Source organism: Melopsittacus undulatus, chromosome 19 (genome assembly GCF_012275295.1).
Source record: "Melopsittacus undulatus isolate bMelUnd1 chromosome 19, bMelUnd1.mat.Z, whole genome shotgun sequence".
NCBI classification, from domain to species: domain Eukaryota; kingdom Metazoa; phylum Chordata; class Aves; order Psittaciformes; family Psittaculidae; genus Melopsittacus; species Melopsittacus undulatus.
In genome coordinates, this window is record NC_047545.1 from 1,919,873 (window position 1) to 1,945,600 (window position 25,728).

Genomic DNA, 25,728 nt, shown 5'->3' on the forward strand with positions numbered 1-25,728 from the left:
CCACATGAAAGAGGGAGGTTTAGCATAAAGCCGGTCCTTGCCTATGGCCTCACAATGACTCATCCCCATAGAAAGTGGTTTGGGTTTCAGGTTCATTAGCTCCAGATCGTAAAGCCAGACAAGGCAGGGCGGAGCTGCCGGGATACCGGTAGGAGCAAGTTACAGGCTCTGAAGGCACCGTCCTGGAATCACACCCTGCTTGTGAACACCGGGGAATGCATCTCCCAGCCAGCAACAGCGTTATCAGTGACAGGGGAGGCTAACACAGAAACACCCCCAGGCCTTTGAACACCCGGGGCTGCAGCAGCACCTAAGAGATGCAAATCCTGCCCCTGCTGAGCTCTGGGCAGCTCCCATTGGGAACCAGTGCTGCAGGGATGCCCTGTGGCCACGTTAACCCTGGATCTCCCTCATCCTGATTCCTATGGCTTCCACACAGTGCAGTTGGAATACTGAACTCACTGCTATGGAAGAAGTTCAGTCCCGGCCTGTCCCTCTCTGCTGTCCCAAAGGAAATCACTCGGATTCCATTGCTGCTGCTGACAAGCGTTTAGATGTGGACACGAAACTGCTCACCCCACAGATCATAGACCCATAGAGTAGTTAGGGTTGGAAAGGACCTTAAGATCATCAAGTTCCAACCCCCCTCTGCCAAGGCACAGAGATAGGGACCTCCAGGGGCTGCTCCGTTCCCAGCGAATGGAGAAGGGCAGAACCAGATAGAAGCTGACACGAACACATCCAAACTGCACCCGCATCAGCCTGTTCCTTCCCATCATTACACTGTATTTTCAACATTGGTGTGCCTGAAGTTTGGGATTATTTACAAATGCTGGGAAAACTTGTGTGTTCCCAAGTGAGCTCCAGTTGATGCTGCACCCAGATGTCACCCATACTCTGGAGACTAAGAACGCAGGCTTGCATCTGACTGCCTCCGGTACCCAAAGAACACAGGGCCTCCAAAGATGCTTTGCTCAACACAAGGATGCATCACTGTGCCAAGTGCCTGGCACACTGCACCATAGGCACCAAAACCAGCTCAGTGCCATGGAGCAGGATTCCACTGCTCAGCATCACACCTCTTCCTTGGAGAGCACTGCTCCAAGTCGCAGCTCTCCCCTTCTCCCCTCAGTTGTGCCTCTGTTGTAGCTCTAGGATGAGGTTCCTGCCTTTGGGCACAAGTGGGGATCTGCCCAGGAAGCAGAACGTGCTGACTGTGGAGCTGGGAAGCACCACGCCAGCCGGAGGCACTGGGATGGGGCTGGGAGCCAGCGCTGCCAAACTGGCACCAGCACCAGGGAGAAGGTTTCTATTTATGTTTGCCTTGTTCCAAATGGGAGCCGATAGCGGCTGGGACAGAGCCAGGCACGTCTGAGCCTGGCACCATGCAAAGTACCCACATGCTAATGTAAGCAGCCTGTTGGGTTCCTTCACTCTTGTGCTGAGTTCAGACACTCTGGGAGCAGCTGAGTCTTTCCCAAGGTGAGCTTACCTGGCTGGCATTGCCACAGCTATTCATATCCTCCACTTGGCACCTCCTGTGCTCCCTCCTCTCCTCTGGACACCCATCAGGAGCTTCATTCATCTGGCCCCTTCTTTCTGTGCAGGGTAGAAAATGAGAAGCACATGAGAAGTGGTTGCTGCTCTGCTCTTTGGTCCTAATAGTACAACAAGCAATATACACAGAGAGAGGCAGTCGGTTTTCAATGGTCTTTTTTATTGCTAGAAGTTGGTTTCAGTCCTATTGCAGCTCTGAAATCCTTCAGGGGAGAAACATTGCGATCGTCATAATAAAAACCCTCATTTGGTGTGCTAAGATCAAGTGTACAATTCATCATGAGTGCACAATTCAACAGAACAGGAACACTGAACCAGACCTTACAAATGAAGTCAAGCCTACAAAGATGTGGCTGCTGCAGTATCAACAGGAATTATTTACACTGTTTACACCCTACCAAAGAAAACAACCCAAAAACCAAACACTTCCCCAACAAAATGGTCAATTTAACCACGGACCAAGATTAGTTATTAAATCTTTACAGTGCAAGGTGGGCCTAGAAACCAGACCTAAGACGAAAGAGCATCAAGAGTTCACAGCTCCGAGTGAGATGCAGTTAATGCCGACATGAGAGATTCCAGGTACAGAGAGAAAGGGGATTTGAACTGAACTTTCCTAAAGTGCTCCAATTGCTTTCAGTACAAAACTATACAAAAACTGATTTATAAACATGGCACCAATGTTCTGAACCAGAGCATCATTTGATGAACCGATGGGTGATGACCAATGGAGCCACCAGTGGGTACAGATGTTGGGTCTGGCCTCGAGAGCAGGGAAAAGGCTTTGCTTTCGCCTCTTCAGCAAGGGTAGCACATGTGTAACCTGTTTGCTTTTCCTTGTACATGCAAGAAGTGCTGGGGAAGACAACAAAATGCTCCAAGTTTCCTTGCACAGGGGCACAACACACAAGGGACTCCACTGAGCAGCACCATGGAGCCTCAGCTCCTATTCTGCAGAGTACAAAGTAAAAGGGAAAGGAAACATGGATTTTAACCCTTTCCTAGCATAAGTTTCGACTCTCATTGTAAATGCAAATGACAAACACCAAGTTGCATGGATGCAGGATCACCTACTACTCAGAACGACAAAACTGCCTGCAAATCATATGGAAGGACTCCTATCTGCAGGAATGCTACTACCTTGTGAGCAAGCATCGTGTGAAATACCACTGCTTCTGCCTCACACTGGGACATGGTAAGTGATGGCAAGCTGTGGGACATGCCACGACGACAATCCACAGGGAAAAACTAGGAAAGCATTTACAATGCACACAGGGTGAGCATGGAGGCATCCTCAGCCTCAAATACTCAATGCCCATATTCCAGATGGGGAGGGAAAGAGGAAGCCTCCTTTACAGCAGAGTGAAAGTCAGACCCACAGGAACAGCCTCTACATTGCAACACTACCACATTAAATGACAAACGTGACCAGAGGTTTAAGGCTGTGACACAAAGCAGTTCAAAGCTCACTGTCATTTCCTCCACACCCCAGCTCAGCAGGAGCCAAAAGGCACCTGGGAGGCACAGAATCTGTCTCATCCTCAGATAGTGCTTGAAAGGAACCTTGTATCTGAAGTAATCAAGAAGTCAGATGGGAAGGCTACGACTTGGGAGCAGCAGCAGGTTACTTAGCTCAGGACACAGCAGGATTCTGCAAACTCATTGGCTTCAAGAGTTCTTTTCCTAGGAATGAGATTTGAAGACAAGAGCCCAAGACTGGTTCACTCATCTGCAGTGATGCAGGAACTTCACCAACTCAGTTCTGCAGAAGAGATGACCCATTATTCATTTAAAGATTAAACTTCCATGTGTTTCCATCAGCTTTAGAGAAACCATTTTACCACACTCTGCTATGGTAAGCTCTGCACTAGCAATCTGATATCACAGCATCAATGACATGATCTCAGCATTTGCTAATTCTAAAGCCTTCTCCAGGCTGGGTATGGTACCAAAGGGGAAGCCACGTGCATACCTCCTATGGCACTTCACTGACTTTGACCCAGCTGCAGCCAGCCATGTGTGTTGAGGACAGATGACTTTTCAGGTAACTTCTCAGTTACACACTGAAGACCCATATTCCAAGGAGCTTCTGGGGTGCTGAAGCAACAGCCCAGCCTGTAACAGCCCTGGGTCCATAACTCTGACAGTGAGCACTGAAAGAGTTACGTTTATGGCAAAGCATTAAGAGGAATGAGCCCTCACTGCAGACATCACTTCCTAGATATCACTGTTCAGCAGCTGACCACCCACTGCACAGAAGGAAGCAGCCAAACAACCCCTTCAGTCCACAGAACACTCACTCCCAAACTTTAGGGCAGGCAGGACTAACATTAAATCAGTTTCAAATACCCAATCAGTGACATCCCTCTTTGGTGGAGCTGGTTTATTCCACTGCTGCAACTCAGCTTTAGGCGAAAACTCCTGAAAACCTGGTCATTTAAGGCAATGGAGGCATTGAGCTTTCACTAGGAGTGGCCCAAACCACAGCACAGAGGGAACAATCTGTGCATTCTTTGCTGCATGCTTACAGGAGAAATGAGGTGGGATCAGAGATGCCTGGAGCCAGTCCTATATATAGACTATATAGAGCTGCTGGAGCTCACACACTGGCTTGACAAGAAGTTAACATTAATTTTAAGAAGAATTTCCCTCCATTCCAGCTTAGATTTTAGGAATGGACTTTTACTGCTTGGCCTTGATGATCTTCAAGGTCTTTTTCCAACCCAGTTGATTCTATGATTCTAGAAATGAATATAGGGTAGAACTATGTTCTAACCATCATCAACATCGTATCACAGCAATGCAAAGATCACAACACTCCCCATACTGTTGGCTGCAAATCCAGGCAGATAGTCAGTGTACATTGTACAATGCTGAGGATTTCCCTTTGGTATCACAGTGAAGTGTGTCCAGTTTCAGAGCTGGGCAGTATCACCAGCCTGGTAACAAGTCAGAGGGTTTGGAGTTTCCTCCCACTGAACTCAGTGGCACTGCTTCATATGTATACCAGTATCACTCAGCGAAGGAGAAGACCCTTAAGCCCAAGAAGAGTTACAGCAGGGAGTGCTTGTTCCCTAAGACTGATTGAAGATCTCGTTGCTTCTCTTTCTCCTCTCATGCCGACCACTACATTTGGATTTTTCAGTTTCTTTCCTGAAGACAATAACTGAAATGATCATCACTTGAAGGTAAACTCCATTTTCTGCTGACAATGTACAGTGTTATTGCCCTGTAACTACTGAGATCATTTTTCAACTCTCAAACAAAACGAAGTTACAGCCTTAAAGAACATTTTTAACATCACAACCGAGACATCATCAATGATTTGAGGAGACTGACCCATTGCCATTCCACAGGATGGAGAACTGACCAGCATTCCCTCCACTGCTGCTGAAAACCACTTTAAACCAACATTCAGCATAGGACAAAACCCATTATCAATCACGTTCTAAAAAGCATTAACCCCAGATTTAAGCTCTGAGCTACCATTTCTTTAATTCTGTAATCATACCCCCCTAAAGAATCTCTCCCATGCACAATGTATCTGACCAGTCACATCCAACGTACACTGGCATACACATCCTTAGGTGATGCACGTAATGAAGAACTGAGATACAGAGTGAAGTAATACAACAAAATGACTGTGCAAATTACTACAAAGGTAAATGAAATGCCTTCTGAGCAGAACAGAATGTCCTCACCATTCATTCCACGATTAAGAACTGACCCACTTAACAAGAGGTATCAAAGCTGGTTTAGCTGGAAGCAGCTAAACCAACACAGGTTTAGCTGAGAGTTGGTTTCTTTGTTTTTATTTTTTTTCTCTTTTTAATTTTGATTTTTTATGTTTTTAACCCAAACCATTGTCATTCCCTTCACTCCTGACACAGGGCTGCAGAGAAGTCTCTGCAGTAACAGCAGCTTTGATATCTTCTAGTACTTGGAGTAAAGTCCCAACAAGTTAACAGACAAAAGATGCAGAAACCTCAGGATTAAACAAGACAATAAATTACTGCATTCGACCACTTCTTGTCCATGTCTTCAGCAAAGAACAAAATCCAAGTCTCTAAGTTCATTCTGAATCAGCTCAGGACTTCTGCTTGGGAGCCTGTGCTGCTCTCTCCCAGTGTCTCCAAGGAGACAGGTGCCCCAGTGCAAGCTCATGGCCAGTGAAATGTGCATTTAGTCCAACTCTTCATTACTGTTGTACATTCTCACACATCCAACCCTTCTCATCCACAAGCAGGTGGAGCTCCTGACCCTTGAAGACTCTGTTTAGAAGCTTACCTTCTCTCTTCCACTGTACCTGGCCACTGAGCACATGCTCCATTGAATACACTAAAGGAACAGACACACCAGTCTCACTCCTCTGAGTGGGATCACCATGTGGGTCATGCCTGGCTGTAAGGAGGCTGGCTTGGTTAGTCAACTAGTTACCAACACACCATTACCATAACCCATTACTGACCATGAACCTGTGGAAAACACATTTAAACATCTGCAGCCATTTTGGGGCCAACAGTTAAAACTTTTTACATAAAATCTGGGTGGTTCAACATCAACTCTTAACAATTTACAAGATGGTGCCCACAAAGAGTGTACATTCTCCAAAAAGAGCATGCTACAATACATGTCAGTGTTTTAATAGGCTCTGAAATTTATACACCCATGCCATGTGTCAATACATTTCCATGTTTGGAGAATTTAAAAGCCAATTATTACTACTGTGCCCTCTTTCTGAGCTGCTGGCAGAGAAGCCAACAAAGTAGAACAGTAATCCTGGTCTGGTCCTCGCTAGTAGTAACGGGGTAGGGATGAAAAGACATCCATGTCAGGTCTCTGTCACGGTGCACGCTGGGGCCTGAGTTCTTGAAACAGTTATGTCAGAAGATCAATCTTTAAATGGAAAGTATTAGAAGAAAATTACATCTTCTTTGCTGGTATCATCTTGCACGTTTAACAGACTTGGCTGAGAGGTCACCAGGGTCTGAACAGGAACGTTATTGGGCTTGAAGAGGTTTGCTGAGGCAGATGAAAGTGCTTCTGGCTGAGCATCTGTAGGGCCATAAAATTCTGTAGGAAAAAGTGGAAGAAGACACAGTCATGACACTGCCCAGAGAGCCCAATGCACTTCATGGACATGGAAGTTGGTCAGGGCATACCTGGCTGCAATGCAGTGGCCTGGCTGCTCGGGAGGACTGGACTTGCTGACCGTCTGCCTCTCAGGACACCCTCATCTCGTCCAACAAGCCTGGGGGGAAGCAGCTGCTTCTGATCAGTGGATGCTACAGAAAACATTTTACAAGTTAGCATTTGAGGCTAGCAGCACTTCACAAGTCCCACTAGTCCATGCTAGGGCCCACTGGAGTGATACCTTCATGTATCCAAGGAAGCTGCTCTATCATAAAGAGTTGGTGCTCCTGTTACAAGTTACTTACATTTTCTCTTTCGCTGGATAGACAACAAGCATTTTTGCTCTCCTCTTCCTTGAGGACTTGTAATTCAGTTACTAGCAACCCCAGATTTAAAACTTAGTATTATAAAGCCCAGCAGAGGAAAAAAGGCCCTTTGTCCCTAGCATGCAAATTACAATGGCTATTTGTGCTACTTTCAACATGCAGAAGTGTGATGAACTGTTGTCGCTGCTCCCCATCTGTCTCACAGCTGCTCAGCAGCAGAGTACATTGATGCTGGCATTACGGCCTCTCAGTTTCTTCATTTCAACAATAAAAGCCATTTATGAAACAGTTCCTCTGGATCCAAAGAACCCCTCTTCTCACTACACATTCCTCACAAGTCACAAAACCCAAATTCAATACCCAGTATTTTGCCTCTGGTACAGAAAGTCTTGTTCCATTTTATTCTAAGATCTACATACAGGCATAACAAGCATGCATCCCACTAATGCTCAGGAGAGAACAGAGACCAATGTATTTGTGTTTTATACCTTTCATATAAATTACAGAAAAACACCATTAAGTGCATTTCCACTGCAGAGATCATTAGGTAAGAGCTATTAAAAATAAACTCGGGGAGATGTGGTATTAGAGCTTTATTTTCCCATTTACCAGCATTTGGTATTCAAGGTAAGAGGTTATTAGGCTTCATTTATGTGCAAAAACATGAGCAAGTTTGCAATTGTACTAAACTTGAGGCAGGACAGACACAGATGTGCAATGTGCAAATGACTTTTCCCCCTCCCCTCCCTGGACAAGCTTGGAACTGAGTCACTTTAGCAGTGTAGGCCCAAGTGTAAGCCTGCCAAGGCTGAACCCTACACAAAACTAAAAAGACAAGTTTGTAACTTAAAATTCCAGGTCATTCTCCTATGCTGCCAGTAAGGTTATTTAAAGTGGTACAGAAAAAGTGGTTTTTACTGGGTCTGTCATTGGCAAAGATCACTGCTTTAGTACCTAGTGGTTAGCTGCAGAAAATTCATTACGACCTGGTAACTGGATTTTTGCTTGCTTCTATTTGTGACAAAATTAGCCCCTTTCAACTCTACAACATGCACAGGACCTCAGTTCTGGCCTGGACATATGTATTTAATGGCTGACAGGCACTAAGAAAGGCACTGCATTCAGTGTCATTACAACTCCGGACAGAGAGTGAGAAAGGTTAGAACATTTCACTCATGCACAACAAGCTTTCTCTTTTTGTTTTGCTCTTTTAACACTACAGTTAAGCAAGGAAAGTTTGCATCTGGGTTTATAACTGCTCACCATCATTCTGTCCTGCTGGATTACAGGAACTCCATTTTCAGCATTACACCACTGGGCTGTATTTCCAATTTCAATAGCATACACATGTAACTCCTAAGGATTTACACATGCAACTCCTTACTCTTAAGGATTTTAAGAGCCTACTTACTGCAGTAAGGACATTAACAATGTGTAGTACATTCATGTTTGGGTGCCACATGAGTAGCCAGAGGTTTACACTGCAGTGCTCCATCTCCCTGGGATGCTGGCAGAGATCAGACGCGTGCTCAAATACACTTACCTGAACTGTCTGTCCTATGAGATGCTTTGTTCTTCCCACCTTTCTCCTTGCTTCCTTTGGTAAAAGTGGCCAGCTTGGTAGGAATCTGCTGCTGGACTGCAGCTGGTTTCTGGATCTGGTTAGTTGCACTCAGGAGATGTATTGGCACTTCATTCTTCAGTGCAAGAACAGGGCGATTCTCCAGCGTGGTGCTGTCCCTGCGAACCAAGTCCGGCCGTTCCAGGTAATCCATCCCAGAGACGCTCACTCTCACAGAGGTTTTGAAGGCGGGTGCAGATGCTTCCACCCCTTCTCCATTGAAGCTAACGGAATGACTTAGCAACTGGTTCTACATGAGAAAAAAGACATTCTAAGTCAAACAGGTATTTTCACCCTCTCAGATTCGACAATGAGGGACAGCCCTCAGTCCTGAGAGCATTAAGTGCTTTCTAGTGAACAATACAACAGGTTAGACAAAGCCTATAACCTGCTGGCAAACAGAAGGAAGAGCATGACTGTAAGTCCTTGAACACTGAAAAGAACCCCAGCAGCTCCAGACTGCTTAAATATTGCACAAAGGAATGCAAGAGCAGCCTGCACTAGGTGGTGACGGAATGGAGAGAAAGCAGGACTTTCAAACAGTAACAAATGAACCAATTTCAGACAAGTCCAAAATCCACATTTTGAAAGCCAAGAAATGGTTTTAGAAAGTAACTGTACAAAATGCTATCAGTGGAGCAGACCTTCTGCAATCACTTGCCTGCAATAGAGTGGTTCCCATGTCTAAAAGAAAATCTTTGGTCAGCCACGTTCTAAACTGACTTCTTTTCTGTTTCTGTCTTTAAAAAAACCCAACATAATCCCATTACCAGATGTCTGGGTGGAATTTCACAGACACTGGGGAGCTGCCAAGTTCCGAGCCCCCTGGCAGAAGCCATCACCAGCTGTTTCAGATGATGGTTCAAGAAGCCCAACTGCTGGAGCTGGTCTGGCAAGGAAAGGGAAGAGCTGCTTTGGTAGGAAAGTTGCCATGGTGGTTAAAGCAGCTTTAAACTAGATGTTTTGGGGAGAGGGGCATCAATCCATCCCAATGCTCCCAGTCAGTTGCCAGCATAAGTGCTTGGAGCAATGCAGAGCTATTTCAGTTGCTCCAGCTAATGAGCCACCTTTATTTGGAGGTCAGCTCAGATGCCTCTATACAAATACCAATAGTATGGGGAATAAACAAGAGGAATTAGAGATGTGTGCATGGCTACAGGGATATGATATCACTGGCATCACAGAAACATGGTGGGATGGCTCTTATGATTGGAGTGTTGGAATGGAAGGTTATAGGCTCTTTAGGAAAGACAGGCCAGGCAGACGGGGAGGCGGAGTTGCTGTTTATGTCAGTGACAGGCTAGAAAGTATGGAACTCTGTCCCTCAGGGGTCAGTGTTGGGACTGATCTTGTTCAACATCTTTGCCAGTGCCATGGACAGTGGGATTGAGTGTGCCCTCATCAAGTTTGCTGATGACACCAAGCTGTGTGGTTCGGTTGATACGCTGGAGGGAAGGGATGGGATCCAGAGGGACACACTTGAGAGGTGGCCAATGCCAGCCTTACGGAGTTTAACCAAGCCAAGTGCAAGGTCTTGGACCTGGGTCAGGGCAATCCCAGGCACAACTACAGGTTGGGCAGAGAAGAGACTCAGAGCAGACTAAGAAGAAGGACTTGGGGGTGTTGAAACTGAACATAAACATGTTGAAACTTGGGTTGATGAGAAACTGAACATGAGCTGGCTTCAGTGTGCACGCAGCACAGAAACCAACCGTGTGTTGGGCTGCACCAAAAGAAGCATGATCAACAAGTTGAAGGAGGTGATCCTGCCCCTCTGCTCTTGTGAGACCCCATTTGCAGCACTGTGTGGAGCTCTGGTATCCTCAACGTAAGAAGGACATGGAGCTGTTGGAGCAAGTCCACAAGAGACCACGAGGATGGAAGCTTCTCTTCTGGAGAAGAGAAACTGCATGGAGACCTCAGAGGAACTTCTAGTATCTGAAGAGGGCCTATAAGGATGCTGGAGAGTGACTCTTGATTAAGGACTGCAGTGATAGGACAAGGGGTGATGGGTTCAAACTGAAACAGGAGAAGTTCAGGTTCGATATAAGGAAGAAGTTCCTTATGGTGAGGGTGGTGAGGTGTTGCAACAGGTTGCCCAAGGAAGTTGTGAATGTTCCATACCTGCCAGTGTTCAAGGCCAGGTTGGACAGAGCCTTGGGTGACATGGTTTAGTGTGTGGTCTCCCTGCCAATGGCAGGGGTGTTGAAGCTATATGATCTTAAGGTCCTTTCCAACCCTAACTATTCTACGATTCTATTTAAAAGCAAACATGGCTTAGTGCTGCAAGAAGGGACAAACTTCATTCAGAAGTAAGCAGGTTACCAGGAACAAAACTCCAAGAAAACCAACTCCTCACCTGTCCCATGTCTGGGGAGAACGTGCCTGACACCGTGTTCTGCTTCTTCAGCTTCCTTTGCTGATCTAGACGCTCCTTCTCCTTCTCAACTGCCCTCTGAGCTTCCCGCAGTCTCTCGAGGTCATGCTGATAAGCCTCTCGCAGCCTCTCGAGCTCTTCCCTCTCCTGATTCACCTTCTCCCTCAGCTGCCGAGTCCCCTCTTCACTTTCCTGCAGCCGAGCTTCTTTGCTTTCAAACTCCCTCTGCTGCCGACTCCTCTCCCGTTCCAGGCGCTGCTGCTCCAGCTTCAGCTGGCTCTGAAGCTTCTGTACATTCATCAGCTCTTCCCTCTGCTTTTCAAAGTTCCGCTGCTTCTCCTGCTCTAGCAGGAGGTTGCCTCGTGTAGACTGCAGCCGATACTGCTTCTCCCTGTCTACCATGGTGGCTCGCTGCATCTCAATGTAGCTGTCCTGCTGAGATATCACTGCCTGAAGGGGAGATGAGTTCAGTGTAAGGTACATGGGTTCAGAACACATGCACAGCTGAACAAAAGGCAACACCTTCTACCAGATTCAATCACAGAGACTTTTGTTTTTAGGAGCAGATCTAACTTCCAACTTGCACAGCCCACTGGGATCGACATGATGTCAAAGAGGCTAAGCAAATAAGTTATGCTTATGTCAAAATTAACATCTCTGCACTGAGAATTAGTACTTTGAATCTAATCAGTCAAAATACTGCTGATTACAGTAAAAACAAGACATACATACGTGTGTGTATTCAAAAAAGAGGAAAAGAGCAGGTGGAGCTCAGAGTAGCAAAAGAATTGCCTTTAAGTGAGCAAGAAGAAGGAAACAATTACCTAAGACAACAGAGCTTACACTTCCTTCAAGACACCAGACACAGAGTGTGTTTTCTTGATTAAATTCTGCACCTCACTTTAGCTTTAGGGGATATTTTTAAGGTAGTTCCTCTCCACACCTGCATAAATTTGATGACAATAATATCTAACAAACCTCTTGGATAGTAAATAGTGATTTACCTGAAGACTGAAGAGCAGCTGTAACAGTGTTTGTATCCTTTGGACAAGCTGAAGAAAAGGAGAAGCAGGGGAAGGAAAAAGGACATCAGACACTTGAACAGAGCTCTGGTTTGATGCATAAGACTTCTTTTTACAGTGATCATAATCAACAGTATCTGTACAAAACCCCACACAATTGGAAGCATGGCTCCAAGAGTTCTCTAACACAGTAACAGCCAAGAGAGCAATATGCCAGCACAATGAATTGCAGCATATCAGTCCTTACACAGGTGTGAATCAGCACCCTACAGATCTCCCTGACATTCCAGGGAGCAATCTTCATCACCAGTTGTCTTCACATGAGCTATTTAATGATCACTTCCTCTCATACTCCAGCATTGAATCACTACACAGGTACAGCACTCGTGGGAGATTCAGGGGCATGTTTTGTCAGTGAGCTGAGATTATGCAATCTCTCCAAGGATGCAGGAAAAGTAGTTGGCCAGCTCTTAGAAACGCCTGGCTACATACCCAGAACCCATCCTTGTTTTCTAACAGGAGTTTTATCTCTGCATTCATAATGCGTTAGAGTCATAAGGTACAGGCTGTTAATGCACTTGTGGTTCCACAGACACTAAAAATACTGAGCTGTTTGGTGGTGTTTGGTTGGTTTGGTTTTGCATGCCATTATTATACTACAGCTATTTGCCATTTCCTCATAGTAGAAGTAACGTACCTGAGACTCTATGGTGGGCTGAAAGCCACTGCTGTCATCCAGCCTTGTTACATCACTCTAAAAAAGACAAAAACAGTATCTGAGGCACTTGTTGGGCTTTGGTAGCACTGCCAGAACAAGTTGGAAGGGTTCACCTCATGAGGGAACAGGTTTACTGCTAAGCAGAAGTTGCCTCCATGCACTGAAGGACATGTAACAAGAACACTTAAATCAGAGGCCAGGCTGGAACCGACGCATGGTGATTAAAGCATTAATGGTACAGCACTAAATGAACAAATATAAAACCAAATTATCATGCCTCTCAAGTGCTAAGCTGTCAACTAGCCCCACAAAACACCCTTAATAGTAATCTGACTCTGTTACAGGCCAGCCCTACCAGCTTAGCATCACTTTTAACTTTGATAAAAGATTTGGTTTGCACCACTATTATGAAGAACATCATAAGGAAACACAATTAAATCATGCGTAAGCCCAACGTACAGTTTGAGATGCTTCTTCTGCATCAGAAGGGAGGTCATGGAGTTGCACATCTGAGCTTACTGCAGGGCCTCTCCAGTCCCACTGCCTCTGGTCACCGCCACTGTTCTTCCTAAAATTACCACCTGAAAGGAGAGTGAAATAGAAGTAACCTACACCAGCACAATGCCTCTGAAAACTCACTGCAGACCAAAGCAAGCAGAAAACAAAGGTGACTTTGATGTTATAAACAATACACAACTGCATGGCTGCTCCATGCTCAAAGGGGAAGAGCAAACAATAGTCACACACATTTCCACCCAAAGTATCACTTTAGTGACGGCACAGATACAAAAGGAAGTGGAAAAACTCTCCTGATTCAACAATAAAAGCAGGCAGCTGAATTCACACTTCCCAGTTGTTTTGGGGTGTTTTTAAACAAAACTAAAATTTGTGTGGAACTGTGGTATTTGGGGAGCATGGATGAAGGTAATGACCTGGGCACACACTGAGAGCCCTACTCTGCTCCCTGGTGTTGGTATTAGAAGTAAAAGACATAACATGCTAATGCCACATGCTGGAAATGTACTCTTTTCTTTTAGAGCCTGCTGAAGCTTCCTTATATCAGGGTCTCACTTAATTCATTGTTCTTATCTCATTTTCTGTACAGAATAACCCAGGAAAGGCTAAGAAACAGCAGAATGCCAAATGGTCCCTTTCTTACTTTTAGTTGAGATTGAGGGACTACTGTCATATCCTCCAAAGGTCTCTGCTCTCCTGGGGAGTCCTGACCCAGAGCCATCCTCAGGCTGACAGGATCCACTGCCTAAGTGAGTGAAGATAAGGTTCTGGAGATTTTCAGCTGGAAAAGAGGAGAACACCTCATGTAAATAGCCATGTCTACACAGTCAGGCAAGTGCATCATGCTAACAGGTTAAAACACATTTAATCCATCAAGTACATGAAAAGATCAGGCAGTTTGAGAGTTTTCTTGCAGTACAGATGAATTTTCCTTTGTGACTAGGTCTTTACGACAGGCTCTTTGTATTGCCTATATAAAGATGACCTCTTCCTTAATTGCAAGTTGGGATTATCAAGTCTTGAGTGTTTGGGTTTTCTTTTCTTTCTTTTAAATTTTTGTTTTGGTTTGTTTTCCACAATAAAAGTTATATTTGTGCTTATTTTTTGTCTAAAGATACTACCTTTAGATAGGCTGGTTTAATATCTAACTGTCATATAATATTTCAGAACTGCTGTATTATTAGAGCACTCAGTTACCCATCTGAACAGACTCCACTGGCTGATCCCTACAAATACCCAAACGGTGGAGAACATCCTCTACCTAAACACACAGGTGCATTTTACCTAGTGCACATTGGTTCTGTGAATAAGGAACTCTGAAGAGTGTTATATAGAAGTATTATGTTCATACAGGGTGATTTTCAGGACTTGGACCCTATGTGCTTATCCCCACCTCTGCACCCGAGTGAATACATGCTCATTCCCACATTGCATTTACCTTCTGTCACAGCTGACTTCAAAATTGCCTCTCCTTGCAGATTTTCTGGGCTATCCCCCCGAAGCAGTAACCTAGCTCGAGATCCTTGGGAATGGTCTTCAAACCCAATCATTTCAGACATTTCGAGATATATCTGTTGCTTCTCAGTTAGACTTTGCATAATCAGGTCATCTTTCATGTTCAAACGCTCTGAAGGAAGAAACAAACTCAGTTCCTAATCACTGTGAGAACACAGCGTTCAGTTGGGGACATTATTATTTATTTTATGGTCAAGGCATCAAATGCTGAGATATAATTAAAAGTTAAGGTGAAATCTCATGGAGCATACAAAGCCTGATTTATTTAACTGTTTCTATAATCTTGCGCTGCCTTGAAAGACTTCTGAAGGAGAAACTTGATCACACCGTGTGATAAAGGAGTGAGATGGTCATCAATCACAAATGATGCTGAGAAGCAGTTTAGAGAATATATAACTAAGTCATTACCTTGAAAATCTTTTAACTTGGCAGCTCTTGCTTCAGCCAGCCTCCTCTCTGCTTCAGGTTCATTAAACGTTCCTCCTTCTTCATCAGGACAGCTGTACAAGGGAGGAAACAGGGAGATGTTTGATTTGCACATGAGATAACCTAAAACCATTTCAGGATTCACCTTCAAGGTTCTGCCTAGGGTGTAATTTATCTTGCATGTCAAACCTAACTCCCTTATCCAAAGCCCTGTTACATTTGGCATCAGTGACATTTTGTGTTTATTTTTCAGGAAAAGCAGAATAAAGACTGTGGCTGGTTCTTTGCATCTTTATGACTGGCTTCTGCCCAGGGAACACAAAAGCAAATTGCATGTTTCAGTCTTACAGAGGAAGCTGAGGGGCAGTCAGATGGATTCCTGCAATCAATTTACATCTATGAGAGCTGTGAAGACAAACAAGCCAGAACTCCAACCCTCCTGCTCTCTTATCCTCTCATGAAATGATGATCTTACCTTTCGACAGCTCTGCGGATGTGTGCCATCCAGGAATTCCTCTCCTCTTTTGAGCTTGTGTGGATTTCATACATTTCTGGTCCTTTTAAGGAAGCACTGATTAAGAACATGGCCTTCTCCTCATTGGCTACCTCTCTTACAATTAACTTTTGCAACGAGATAACCGGCGGTTTAGAGTCCTGTGAAACAAAAGAGAGTTTACTGCAACTGTATATGCATATATATGTATATATGTAAATGTATATGCAACAAGTATATGCTCTTTAGGGTTTGTGCTTCCCAGCTCCCCGATCTTCCTGCTTCTACAGGGCCACCAGAGCCACACATCACAACACTGCAATGTCACTGTTGTGACACTTCTGACGTTGTCATTTTTTTCTCATCAATCATAGATGAAAACATGAAATGAAGAAAGACCATTTCCATACTCAGTCTTGGCACCTGACTGAATATCAAAGCGGGTATCAGTTTAAACACCTGAGGGTTCCCTGGGTCCCATAAGTCAAGAACAGGCTCAACAAAGTTGCTCAAAAGGAGACAAACCCAACATTTGAAAAAGGAAACAAAAATGACGTGTGTGAGGGGAAGGAAGAGAACATGAGGAAGTGACAGAAGTTCTGAGTTAGCTACAAAGGAAATAAAATCATAACACAGGGGTGTTACAGCTTGCTGTCAGGCCCTGTGGATAATAAAACAAGGTGACAGATAGCATGCTGTATAGCTAAGGATTAACTGGATTAGCTGTCTTCTGCAATGAAAACAGATTTACAGGAGGGATATTAGTCACTGAAAACCTACCTATGCTTCATAGAGCCAATATATGAAGCCTAGAAAGATCCTCCCCAGAAGAAACTAGCTCTTTGTAACTGCTGCACCATTGCAGCATAAAATAGTGACGGGAAGAAAACCGAGCTGTGGCACAGACATCAGGAAGGGTCGGTTTTGCCAACGCCTCTGAGCAGCTGTACTGCAATTCAAGCCATCAACAGAGGTCAATGGAAAAACAGAATCACTGAGCAGATCCACGTGCTCCCCTCGTTTGATTTATCTACAGAGAAGTGGTATCTACATTTCAAATGAACTCTGTATATACGAAGATGCAAAAACCTGATCAGTCTATAACTGTACAGCATGTTACTGGAGGGGAAAAAACCCCACCAGCAGCAGAGATCAGCTTTTGGGGACTGTCATAAGCAGCTGAATGATATATATAAGCCAGGGCACGACCCTGCAGTCAAGCACCTACCCTGCCTAAGAACATGTATGTGTGCTCTTATTTCTTAGGAACAATGCTTTAGCCTCAGTGTAAGCTATAACAGCCATGATGGTGAAGACACTACATTAACAACATGTTTCTTCTCCTCTGTGAACTTGCTCTTCTGCTCATACCTCAGGTGAATTTGGAAAACAGAATTAGTCTATCAGACTCAATGCCATAAAGAGAACTACTGGTCAAAGATTCACCTAATGCTGCTCAAGAGGAAACGACTTCCAGCCATCCTGATCTGTGAAAGTATCCCCATTCTGTGCATTAGAAGAAGGGTAATTTGAAAAGCAGTTGCTTTTACAGCCCTGGGGCCACCAAAGTAGCTTTTGCCATTAGAATTCAGCTCTAATGCTGATGTCTTGGAAAAAAAACATATATCCAAGAAAACAATTACATAAAATAGTTTCTCTGTTACTGGTTCTATTACAGCCATAACCGAAGCAGATCAGGACAAAACGTACACCATTTACTGCTCTGAGGATACCTGTGGAAATGCCCTAGAAAAGCAAGTGAATCCACTGAGTGGTCTCGAGTGCTGCAGTAATTACATCTGCATTTAGTGCTGACTCCATCTACTTCAGGAAAGTTCTTTGCCCCCAGTAAATCTTAGCCTGCTGTGACCTTACCACATCCCTCACTGAAATGGAAGATTCTTTCCCTGCACATTAGCAAACAGAAGCAGACCTCATTTGCAGGTGCCTTTCAAAGCACAGATCTAGTATGTTTAACATACATGACACAGTTCAGTAAAAGGGAAAGTCACAGCACAAGAGGAGAAGCAGTGAACCTCAAAACAGGCTCAGGGCACCAGAAAACCACAGGAGATGTGGAGGCTGGAGCTGGCTGATGGAATAGCACTAAGAGACAGTGTGAGGGATTCAACAAGTACCAGAAATGCTTCCCAAAAAGTGATTCTATAAGAGCTGGCTGGTTTAATACTTAATTTTCCTTCTGAACGCCCCCATAACAAGCATCTAATATCTCTGTTTCCTGCACGATTACAGTCACTTTCATAAATACTCTAAGTGAATGTATTAAATAAGGAGAACAATACCTACCACTGATGCAAATGTGTATTTTTGGTCCTTTTCTTGTAAGAGCAACAATACATCAGTTAACAGGACTGCCAGAATATCTACAGTAACAACAGAGAGGGGAAAAAAAGGCAGATTTTAAATCAGAAACATAGGTCCAGACTCAAAAACTACCTAACTTCGAGTGCCTGTGGGTCAGGGAAGAGCACATCAGCATCTGCAAGAGTGGGTCTGCTACTTCCTCTCAGGTGGGTTGTCCACAGACAGGCTGCAGTCATGCAGAACCAGCACAATACAAATAGCTTGATTTAAAGCTTGAGAACACCTACAGAGGCATCCTACACATTGATAGGAACACTCACAAGGGAACGTGTCTCCCTTAACTGCAGATTCTTCTAGAACTGCAGCCCTCCGCAGCATCACCTACTCTTGGCTGCATTTTATGTGCCACTGAAGCTTCTTCTTGAACACCTGAGCAATGAAGCTGTTAGAATATGCACTGGTGGACACTGGTTTGATTTTCTGGCAAAACAGACATTATGCAGAATGAAGGTGTCATGGGGCTGTGAAGCAGAGCTAATAATGCCTTTCCACAGGAGACCAAGTCAGTATGACTCAAAGCTTTGTCATCTATCTAAAGACCTCCCTCTTGAATTGGAAAGCAGATCAGACAGATAATAAGGAAACAGCATAAGGAACTTATCATGCACCATTATAGAGATGCTTATTGGACAAGCCAAGAATAGAACAAGTGCTATTTCCTCCAATATCCTATTAAACGAGCAGGTTATTGTCATTTTATACTCCATCGATCAGTAATAAACAGTTACTAAAAAAAATATATATACATAAAAGAAACCCATAGATAAAAAGCTTGTTTCTCTGTTGTGTTTTCCCCCTTCCTGGCCCTTTACCTTTGAGTCTCCCTGATGCAGCTTTCCAGTACAGCATCCCATCCAGCAGCAGCCGCCTCTGTCCCATGTCATCCTTCCGGAAGAAAAGCCCATTCTTGCATTTCCCTGACGATTTTAGCTCCATTTTATGCATAATCTCTTTAAGTCGCTGCCCCTTCTCACACTCATTTACTGTGGCATCTACATGAGTGATTGTGTCCTTAATTAAACTAAGGGCCTGGGTCAGCTCTTCGTAATCTCTAGTTCCAGCTAAGAGAAAGGAGTAGCAGTCAGTGGGTCACATTTTTAACTCTAGAATGTACAATACGAGCAGCTAAACATATTTTAATGTGAAGGTTCCATACTGAGCATCTAACAGTTATTTCCTAACAGCTTGTTTAAAAATGAAGTAAAAGACAAAATATCCTAAAGCTCTACATCTGTAATGAACTGACAGACTTAAGCTGCTATGGTTTTGTGGTTTCAGACTTAAAATCAGCGCTTGATGAGGCGACACTGATCTGGATCTGCATCTAGAACAGCATCTTCAGTGTGAGAAAGCAGGAATAGGCAGTACCATCCTGTCCCTCCTTGTCTGAGGAAAGAACATGTGAAACACAGGAGAAGGAGGATCAGCAGACAGCTGTGAGGCTTCCAGGAAAGATTACACCTACCTTCTGTATTCTGAATAATGCGTTCCACCAAGACAGGGTATTTGGTGAGGCGCTGGGTTACCAGAAGGATACACTCCTGAACACCAAGTCTCCTCACAATGGAAGAGTTCCCAATTTTCTAGGAAACAAGACAGACTCATCACATCCATTGCATATATTGCTCTTCTAACTCCCTCGCCTCACCATTCCCATGTTTTCTGTCTCAGAACACTTTGGTATGACGAGGCAGAGCATCACCAAATCAGCTGCACTCTTTTACTAAAGCAAAACTCCTGATAATGTTAAAAAACATTTGCTTTTATTACTGGAAAATATTTTGGGTGTTATTTTCAACTACTGTTAACTAAATCTGGAGCCAAGCAGAGAAAGTTCCAGATCTGAACTATTTTCTGATTGCCTTTTATAATAGCATCAGTTCTTAAATACATAGGAAAGTACTAGAGCTTTGAAACTAGACCAAACACACCTAACAGCCAAATGAGGTCAATAATGACCATGCCCATGACCTGCCCATGTCAGGGGGGTTGGAACTCTATGATCTTAAGGCCCTTTCCAACCCTAACTGTTCTGTGATTCTATGACTAAATTAAGTGCTTCTTTGACCCCATGTTCACCAGTAGGCTCCTCTACAGTACCACAGCTCTGTTTAGAAAGGGAAGACTGTAAGGCATCAGGATGCTGCTAGTCAGTCTGGCTCCAGGTCCAGCACAATCCTGGCAGTAGAATACAATACTAAGATCTCTCTTTACAAGGACTGTGGCTATATATTTTAAGACTCTGGTTACTTACTTAGTTCCTTGAAAGTAAAGGGTTCTCCCTTTTAATGACTCCTAGTTAAGAGCTGTAAGTATAGTGCTACATTGGAACGTTCACATGGTGTCACTTACTGAGGGCTGGAAAATGTGAATACTTAAGACTGTGCAATGACATCTGCAGCTCAGGTTACAGGCTTCTACTTTGGCTGTGTCTCTTCAGCCCTTCCTATTAATTGCACATTCCTATTAATTACACTGTACAGCACACAAACAAACCACCCTGGAGCCAATTTTCTGGGTTTGGAAAGATGATGTAGTGGGCAAAACTTGACTCAGAGTACCTGGTTTTTCCATTGGTCATTAACAGCATTTATCATTGACTGAATTTATTATCAAGCCAATTTACAAAGATGGCCACACAGCAGGGCAGTCAGTGACAGAGCCACAGATACCTGAAGGTGGCCTACAAGAAACCTGGAGAGGGACTTTCTGACAAGGGCCTGTAGGGACAGGCCAAGGGGAATGGCTTGAACCTGCCCAAGAGAGGGGAGACTGAGATGAGCTCTTAGGCAGAAGCTCTTCCCTGTGAGGGTGCTGAGGCGCTGGCACAGGGTGCCCAGAGAAGCTGTGGCTGCCCCATCCCTGGCAGTGCTCAAGGCCAGGTTGGACACAGGGGCTTGGACCAACCTGCTCTAGTGGAAGGTGTCCCTGCCCATGGCAGGGGTAGGAACTGGATGAGCTTTAAGGTCTACATACATACTCTGTTCCCAAGCTCTGTGTGCTCCTGAGAGCCTGCCTCAAAGGTCACACCTGCTAATGGTGGTGTTGAATCCAAACAGCTCAAAAGATCTAAAATACAGGAAGCTACCAACTAATGAGAATCTGCCTCTAAAAAGGTGCATTCAAACTGGAGGGATCTTCAAGTACAAAATAAGATCTAAAATGGTCAGGTATATTTTGCACAGTCAGAATGGGAGACTTCTGGTTGTTATTTACCTTTATTAAGGTTTGGAACTTCTTATTGCTCTGAAGCAGGTCTTTATAGTGACTAACAGCTTCATTGTGTCCAGAACAGAACACACCGTATTTTTCCTTCATTCTCTCCCCATTTTCACCTGAAAACTAATCGGAAAGAATAAAAGACATGAATCCTTAAGAGTAAACCTACCTCCACTGCAAGATTAAGGTTGAACACTGGTTTATGGCAAGTGATTTTTAAGGTGTTTATTCAGTATTTCAATTTCTTCTGTACCAGAAATGGGAGATTTATGCAGTGTGACATCTGAGAGCTTGGAATACCACAAGATAACCAAATATGACAGGTGTCATTACAAGAGTTTATAAGGATTTCTGGGCCTCTGCACTTAAAAAGACTGAGGAATAAATGGTGAAGGGGAAACAATGGTCACGATACAGGAAGGAAGTTGCATCCACTCTGTACCAGAATGGGTACTAAAGCTGTAATGAGTTCAAAGGATCTTCACTGCATTTTCAAAATGTCAGAACCTAGAAGTTTGGCATTAAATGCAGGAGAGCCATGTTTGGGATGGACACCAGGAACATGTCATGTTCCTTTTGGAACAGACTTAAAACCAGCTGCATATCCCACAACATGCATATGCACATGAACAAAGAACATTTAATGATCATTTCATATTATTTGTGACCAGAAATGCTCCTGGGAATCATGCTTACACATTACACTGGGAAGATAACGTCAAACAAATTATTAAATCAATCCTTACATAACTTTAGTCTAGTTAGAAGTTTAATATTGGTAGAATTTAATCCACACCTGTTTTACCAAGAGGTCTCCAATGTTCTGGATTAGATAATTTCGGTCACTGCCTTCTTCCAAGGATTCCTTCCGTCTCTCCTTCAACTGGAGCAGAAACTGTCCATGCATCTCCAGGAGCTCATCCACACAGGGGAAGAGCTTGTTGATAACTGCATTTGGGAACTGCAGCTCCTCTCTCATGGCTCTGGAGTATACCTTCAGCATTATTTTCAGTGTCCTAACATGGTGCATTTCAGTCTGCATTAGTTCTGAGCAAGGAGAAATACACAAATCAAAAGTCATTTATATGCTGTGCAGTGACAAGTGAGACAGAACAGAGCAGGCTCTGAAAGCCATCACCTTTTGTACCTCCTTCTTTACCAGTCTTTGCATTACTGATGTGAAGCTCTCAAATTGGCTCTGATCATCTCCCCTCCAAACAGGGAATGACCCTACTTATTTAACGGCATCCCCCAGTTGCAGGTGAGCTCTTCCCTAGTTGTGTAGCTGGGGTTAGCTGCTTACATAGGCATGCTGACAACTAAAATCATTAATAGGAGGACTCATGTACACTGAGACAGGTAACAGACTTGAAAATCTTCACTCTAGTTTTCAATCACAAGTCAAAATGGGAGCCAATACAAAGGATGTCTGCTTTGTTTCAAAACAGTGGCACTATGAAAAAGTCACAATAATAACAAATAGTCTTACCATAAATGACATCTTGCCTGTTCTTAACGTCTGGCCTTTGCCTTTTTGCATAAGACTGTTCCACTGCAACACTCCAAGACTCTGCCTCAAACTCATGAGCATCTGTTTCTATTTCACTTCGGAGGGATACAGAATAGGCATCTAGACCAAAAGCACATTCAGTTTCAGTTATTATTAAATTGCTTCCCACCACATCCCTCATTACCATCATTCACAAAAGCATCTCAGTGCTGTTTTCAGACTGAAAAGCACAGAAATCCCATACCTTCCAGAAAAATGGTGTCTGCTGTTGAAGGTGCAAGCGAGACAACGTCATCTGAAGTCTGCTTAAATTTTATAAAGCCTGAATCCCCTTCATCCATGTCTCCTGAAATCAGTCTAAATGGCCAAAGAAATTAGACCAAGGGATCAAACCAGAATATGAACATTTAAGTTGCTTGGCAAAGAAAAACAAAAAACCCCAAATTCAACCACTTTAACATCTTTCCTAAACTCCAGTGCAATTAACTTAAAGAGATACAAAGTTAGCATTGCACTCCAACTTAAACAGTCAAATCCATGTAGCAAGTCCATCACTGAAGTATTGCAGTTTTAATCGAAGCAGCATGAGCAAGTATGCAACTTCAGGTATGACATTTTGAGAAGCTATCACCTGGTGACAAGCCACAGCCACTTCAGAGTACAAAGGGCTTTTGCACTGAGCTTAACTGTGGCACATAAAGAGTAAACAACTATTTAAACCAGCAGAGAGCTACTATTTTAATCAAGGTATCCTGCAATTGCAGCCACTGCTGTCTCCTACACTAGTCAGGACTAGTACAACCTAGAATAACTGACCTCAGATTACTGAAATGCATCAAGTCTGAAGACAAATATACCCATGAAAGCCCTAATCGAGGCAGAGACACCCCAATTGTGCCCCATTTTACACGGCCTCTTTTGTGATATAGTACAGGGGGACTAAAGACAAGGTGATTTAAATAACAATGCTTACCGTTAAGGGCAATGAATTAAAATCTCAATAAATCTCTTTTGAGCTAAAAAACCAACATGAATTCCTGCTTTAGCTCCGCAATTGGTTTTCTTTTTACACTGGGGCTGGGGACACGACAACAGCAGACGCTGATGAATTCAAAGAGAAGCAGTTTACTCACCCAAACCTATTGACAGCTCCAGCAGTATTCAGTGAAGAGTGAGAATTCCCTCTTTGGGCGATAGTCATGCCGAGATTCCGCGATAGGACCGGGGTGCCATCAGGTCCCAGGAGAAGGCTCCGGGGCTGCTCCTTCAAAGAAGTGGCTAAAGAGGCAAAAATGGAATTGGTACTCAGGAAATGAGGCGTACACTGCAGCTCTCCTGCTCTCAAACCCCGCTCCGAGTGCGGCCGGAGCACAGACAGGATCTTGGATGTCAAGAGCTCGTTGTCCAGGAAAACATTCTCATTCCATTTTCTTGAAAAGGAACCACAGAAAGAGAGCTCGGGATGAGCTGGGATCGGATTGCTCCTGCCGCTGCTTTTTGAATTTGTATTCCCCATGCTCACTCCTGGCTGCCCTCAGACTTGGCACACTAAAGTGGCCCCAGAGATGCACTGGTTTTATACTACCTGTGATCCTTCTAGAAATGTAAAGCTGCCACTTAACTTACTGTATTGGCTAAATCAGCAGGTCTGAAGTGCAGGAAATTGGTCCCTACTGTGCCCATTTAGTGTGGAAATTGCAAAGTATCTTCTCCTTTAGTAAAACACCAGAACCTACACACAATTATTCACACCCTACCGTATAAGGGCACAGAATATTTCATGGCAAACAAGAAAAACCTGAGCTCACATCAAAACCACAAGTCCCTTGCAATGCTTACTGCCTGACAGTGATTTCTATCTGCAGGCACACACACGCTGCACATAACAGATACCAGAGCTCAATTTAATTGTAATACTGCAGCTTTTTAATGCTTTTTAAAACCTAGACAGACTGTGAACTGGAAAGGTATTTGAAATTTTAATCACTCTTACACAATACATGGAAGCTTGTAATAGACTTCTAAAAAATGGATACAATTACTTAGCACTAATGTCTGCAATGAATGATAAGGAACAGGAGACAAAATACATCCTTTTAAGAAGGGAACTTCAGGGAAGTCAAAGATGAAGAATCAGCCAATCTTTGAAACTTATCACTGACGAGGTCTGCAGCTGCCCTTATTCCAAAGTGCTTTTAAGGACATGGGAGGAGAAGAGATCTCATGGATCCTTGCACCCAGGGCTGTGCCACTGCAGCCTCTGCCTTACCCCCAGACCCAACTCCTCATGCAGTCCTATGCCTGGAAGGCTCCTTCAGGACCATGCAGCCATTCCAGAGGGTCTCCAGTTCCCAGCCAAGGTCTATACATCACCAATTTACATCTTTTCTTGTAAAAACCTATCCCCAAAAGTTCCCCTTTCTCACTCTCATTCCTCCACCAACAATTCTCTCTCCTTCCACTTCTGCCTTGCTCAACAGAACATAGCTAAATCAAGGTATTCATGCTTCATCTCATGAAACAGGTTTTTCCACATTTCTTGATATCCCATACTTTACATCTCCTTGTCTTTCATTTCATCTTTGAAACAGTTGAACAGAATCGTATTAGGGCTGCAAGGGAGATTTCATGAATGATATTTAATATCAGGAATTATCACTGCAGCTTTTCCTGCTGGAAAAGCTGTTTGGGTTTGAAATCTCCTGGCTACAGACACAGCACAACACAACAAGTAGGTAAACTGAGTCCTCTTCCATCATCTCCAAGTGATGAGCTCCAACTGAGAGAGGACACTAATAGATTTGTAAAGGGGGGTTTCTTAAACAAAGACTTAATAATGAATGTCCTCCCATTTCTATCTGGGGAAGTACTGAAACCTTCAGCCTCATGTTCTCTTTCTGTGCATTACAA

The 25,728-nt window shown here is 43.9% G+C and overlaps 1 protein-coding gene across 1 annotated transcript; it reads right to left on the reverse strand.

The window, feature by feature from the left end:
* Window positions 1-1,696: 1,696 nt before the first annotated feature.
* On the reverse strand, window positions 1,697-24,349 carry ARHGEF18 (Rho/Rac guanine nucleotide exchange factor 18). The gene is made up of 19 exons (XM_031054607.2): window positions 23,952-24,349; window positions 23,063-23,175; window positions 22,798-22,938; window positions 22,105-22,355; window positions 21,306-21,431; window positions 19,555-19,672; window positions 18,902-19,150; window positions 18,012-18,088; window positions 15,687-15,865; window positions 15,194-15,285; window positions 14,709-14,897; window positions 13,914-14,051; window positions 13,214-13,335; window positions 12,734-12,790; window positions 12,019-12,066; window positions 10,997-11,464; window positions 8,560-8,887; window positions 6,720-6,842; window positions 1,697-6,630 (listed from the first exon to the last, which is right to left on the reverse strand). Exons 1-19 carry the CDS (start codon window positions 24,332-24,334, stop codon window positions 6,470-6,472), a joined length of 3,363 nt encoding a protein of 1,120 aa, XP_030910467.1. The 5' UTR covers window positions 24,335-24,349; the 3' UTR covers window positions 1,697-6,469.
* Window positions 24,350-25,728: the final 1,379 nt, after the last annotated feature.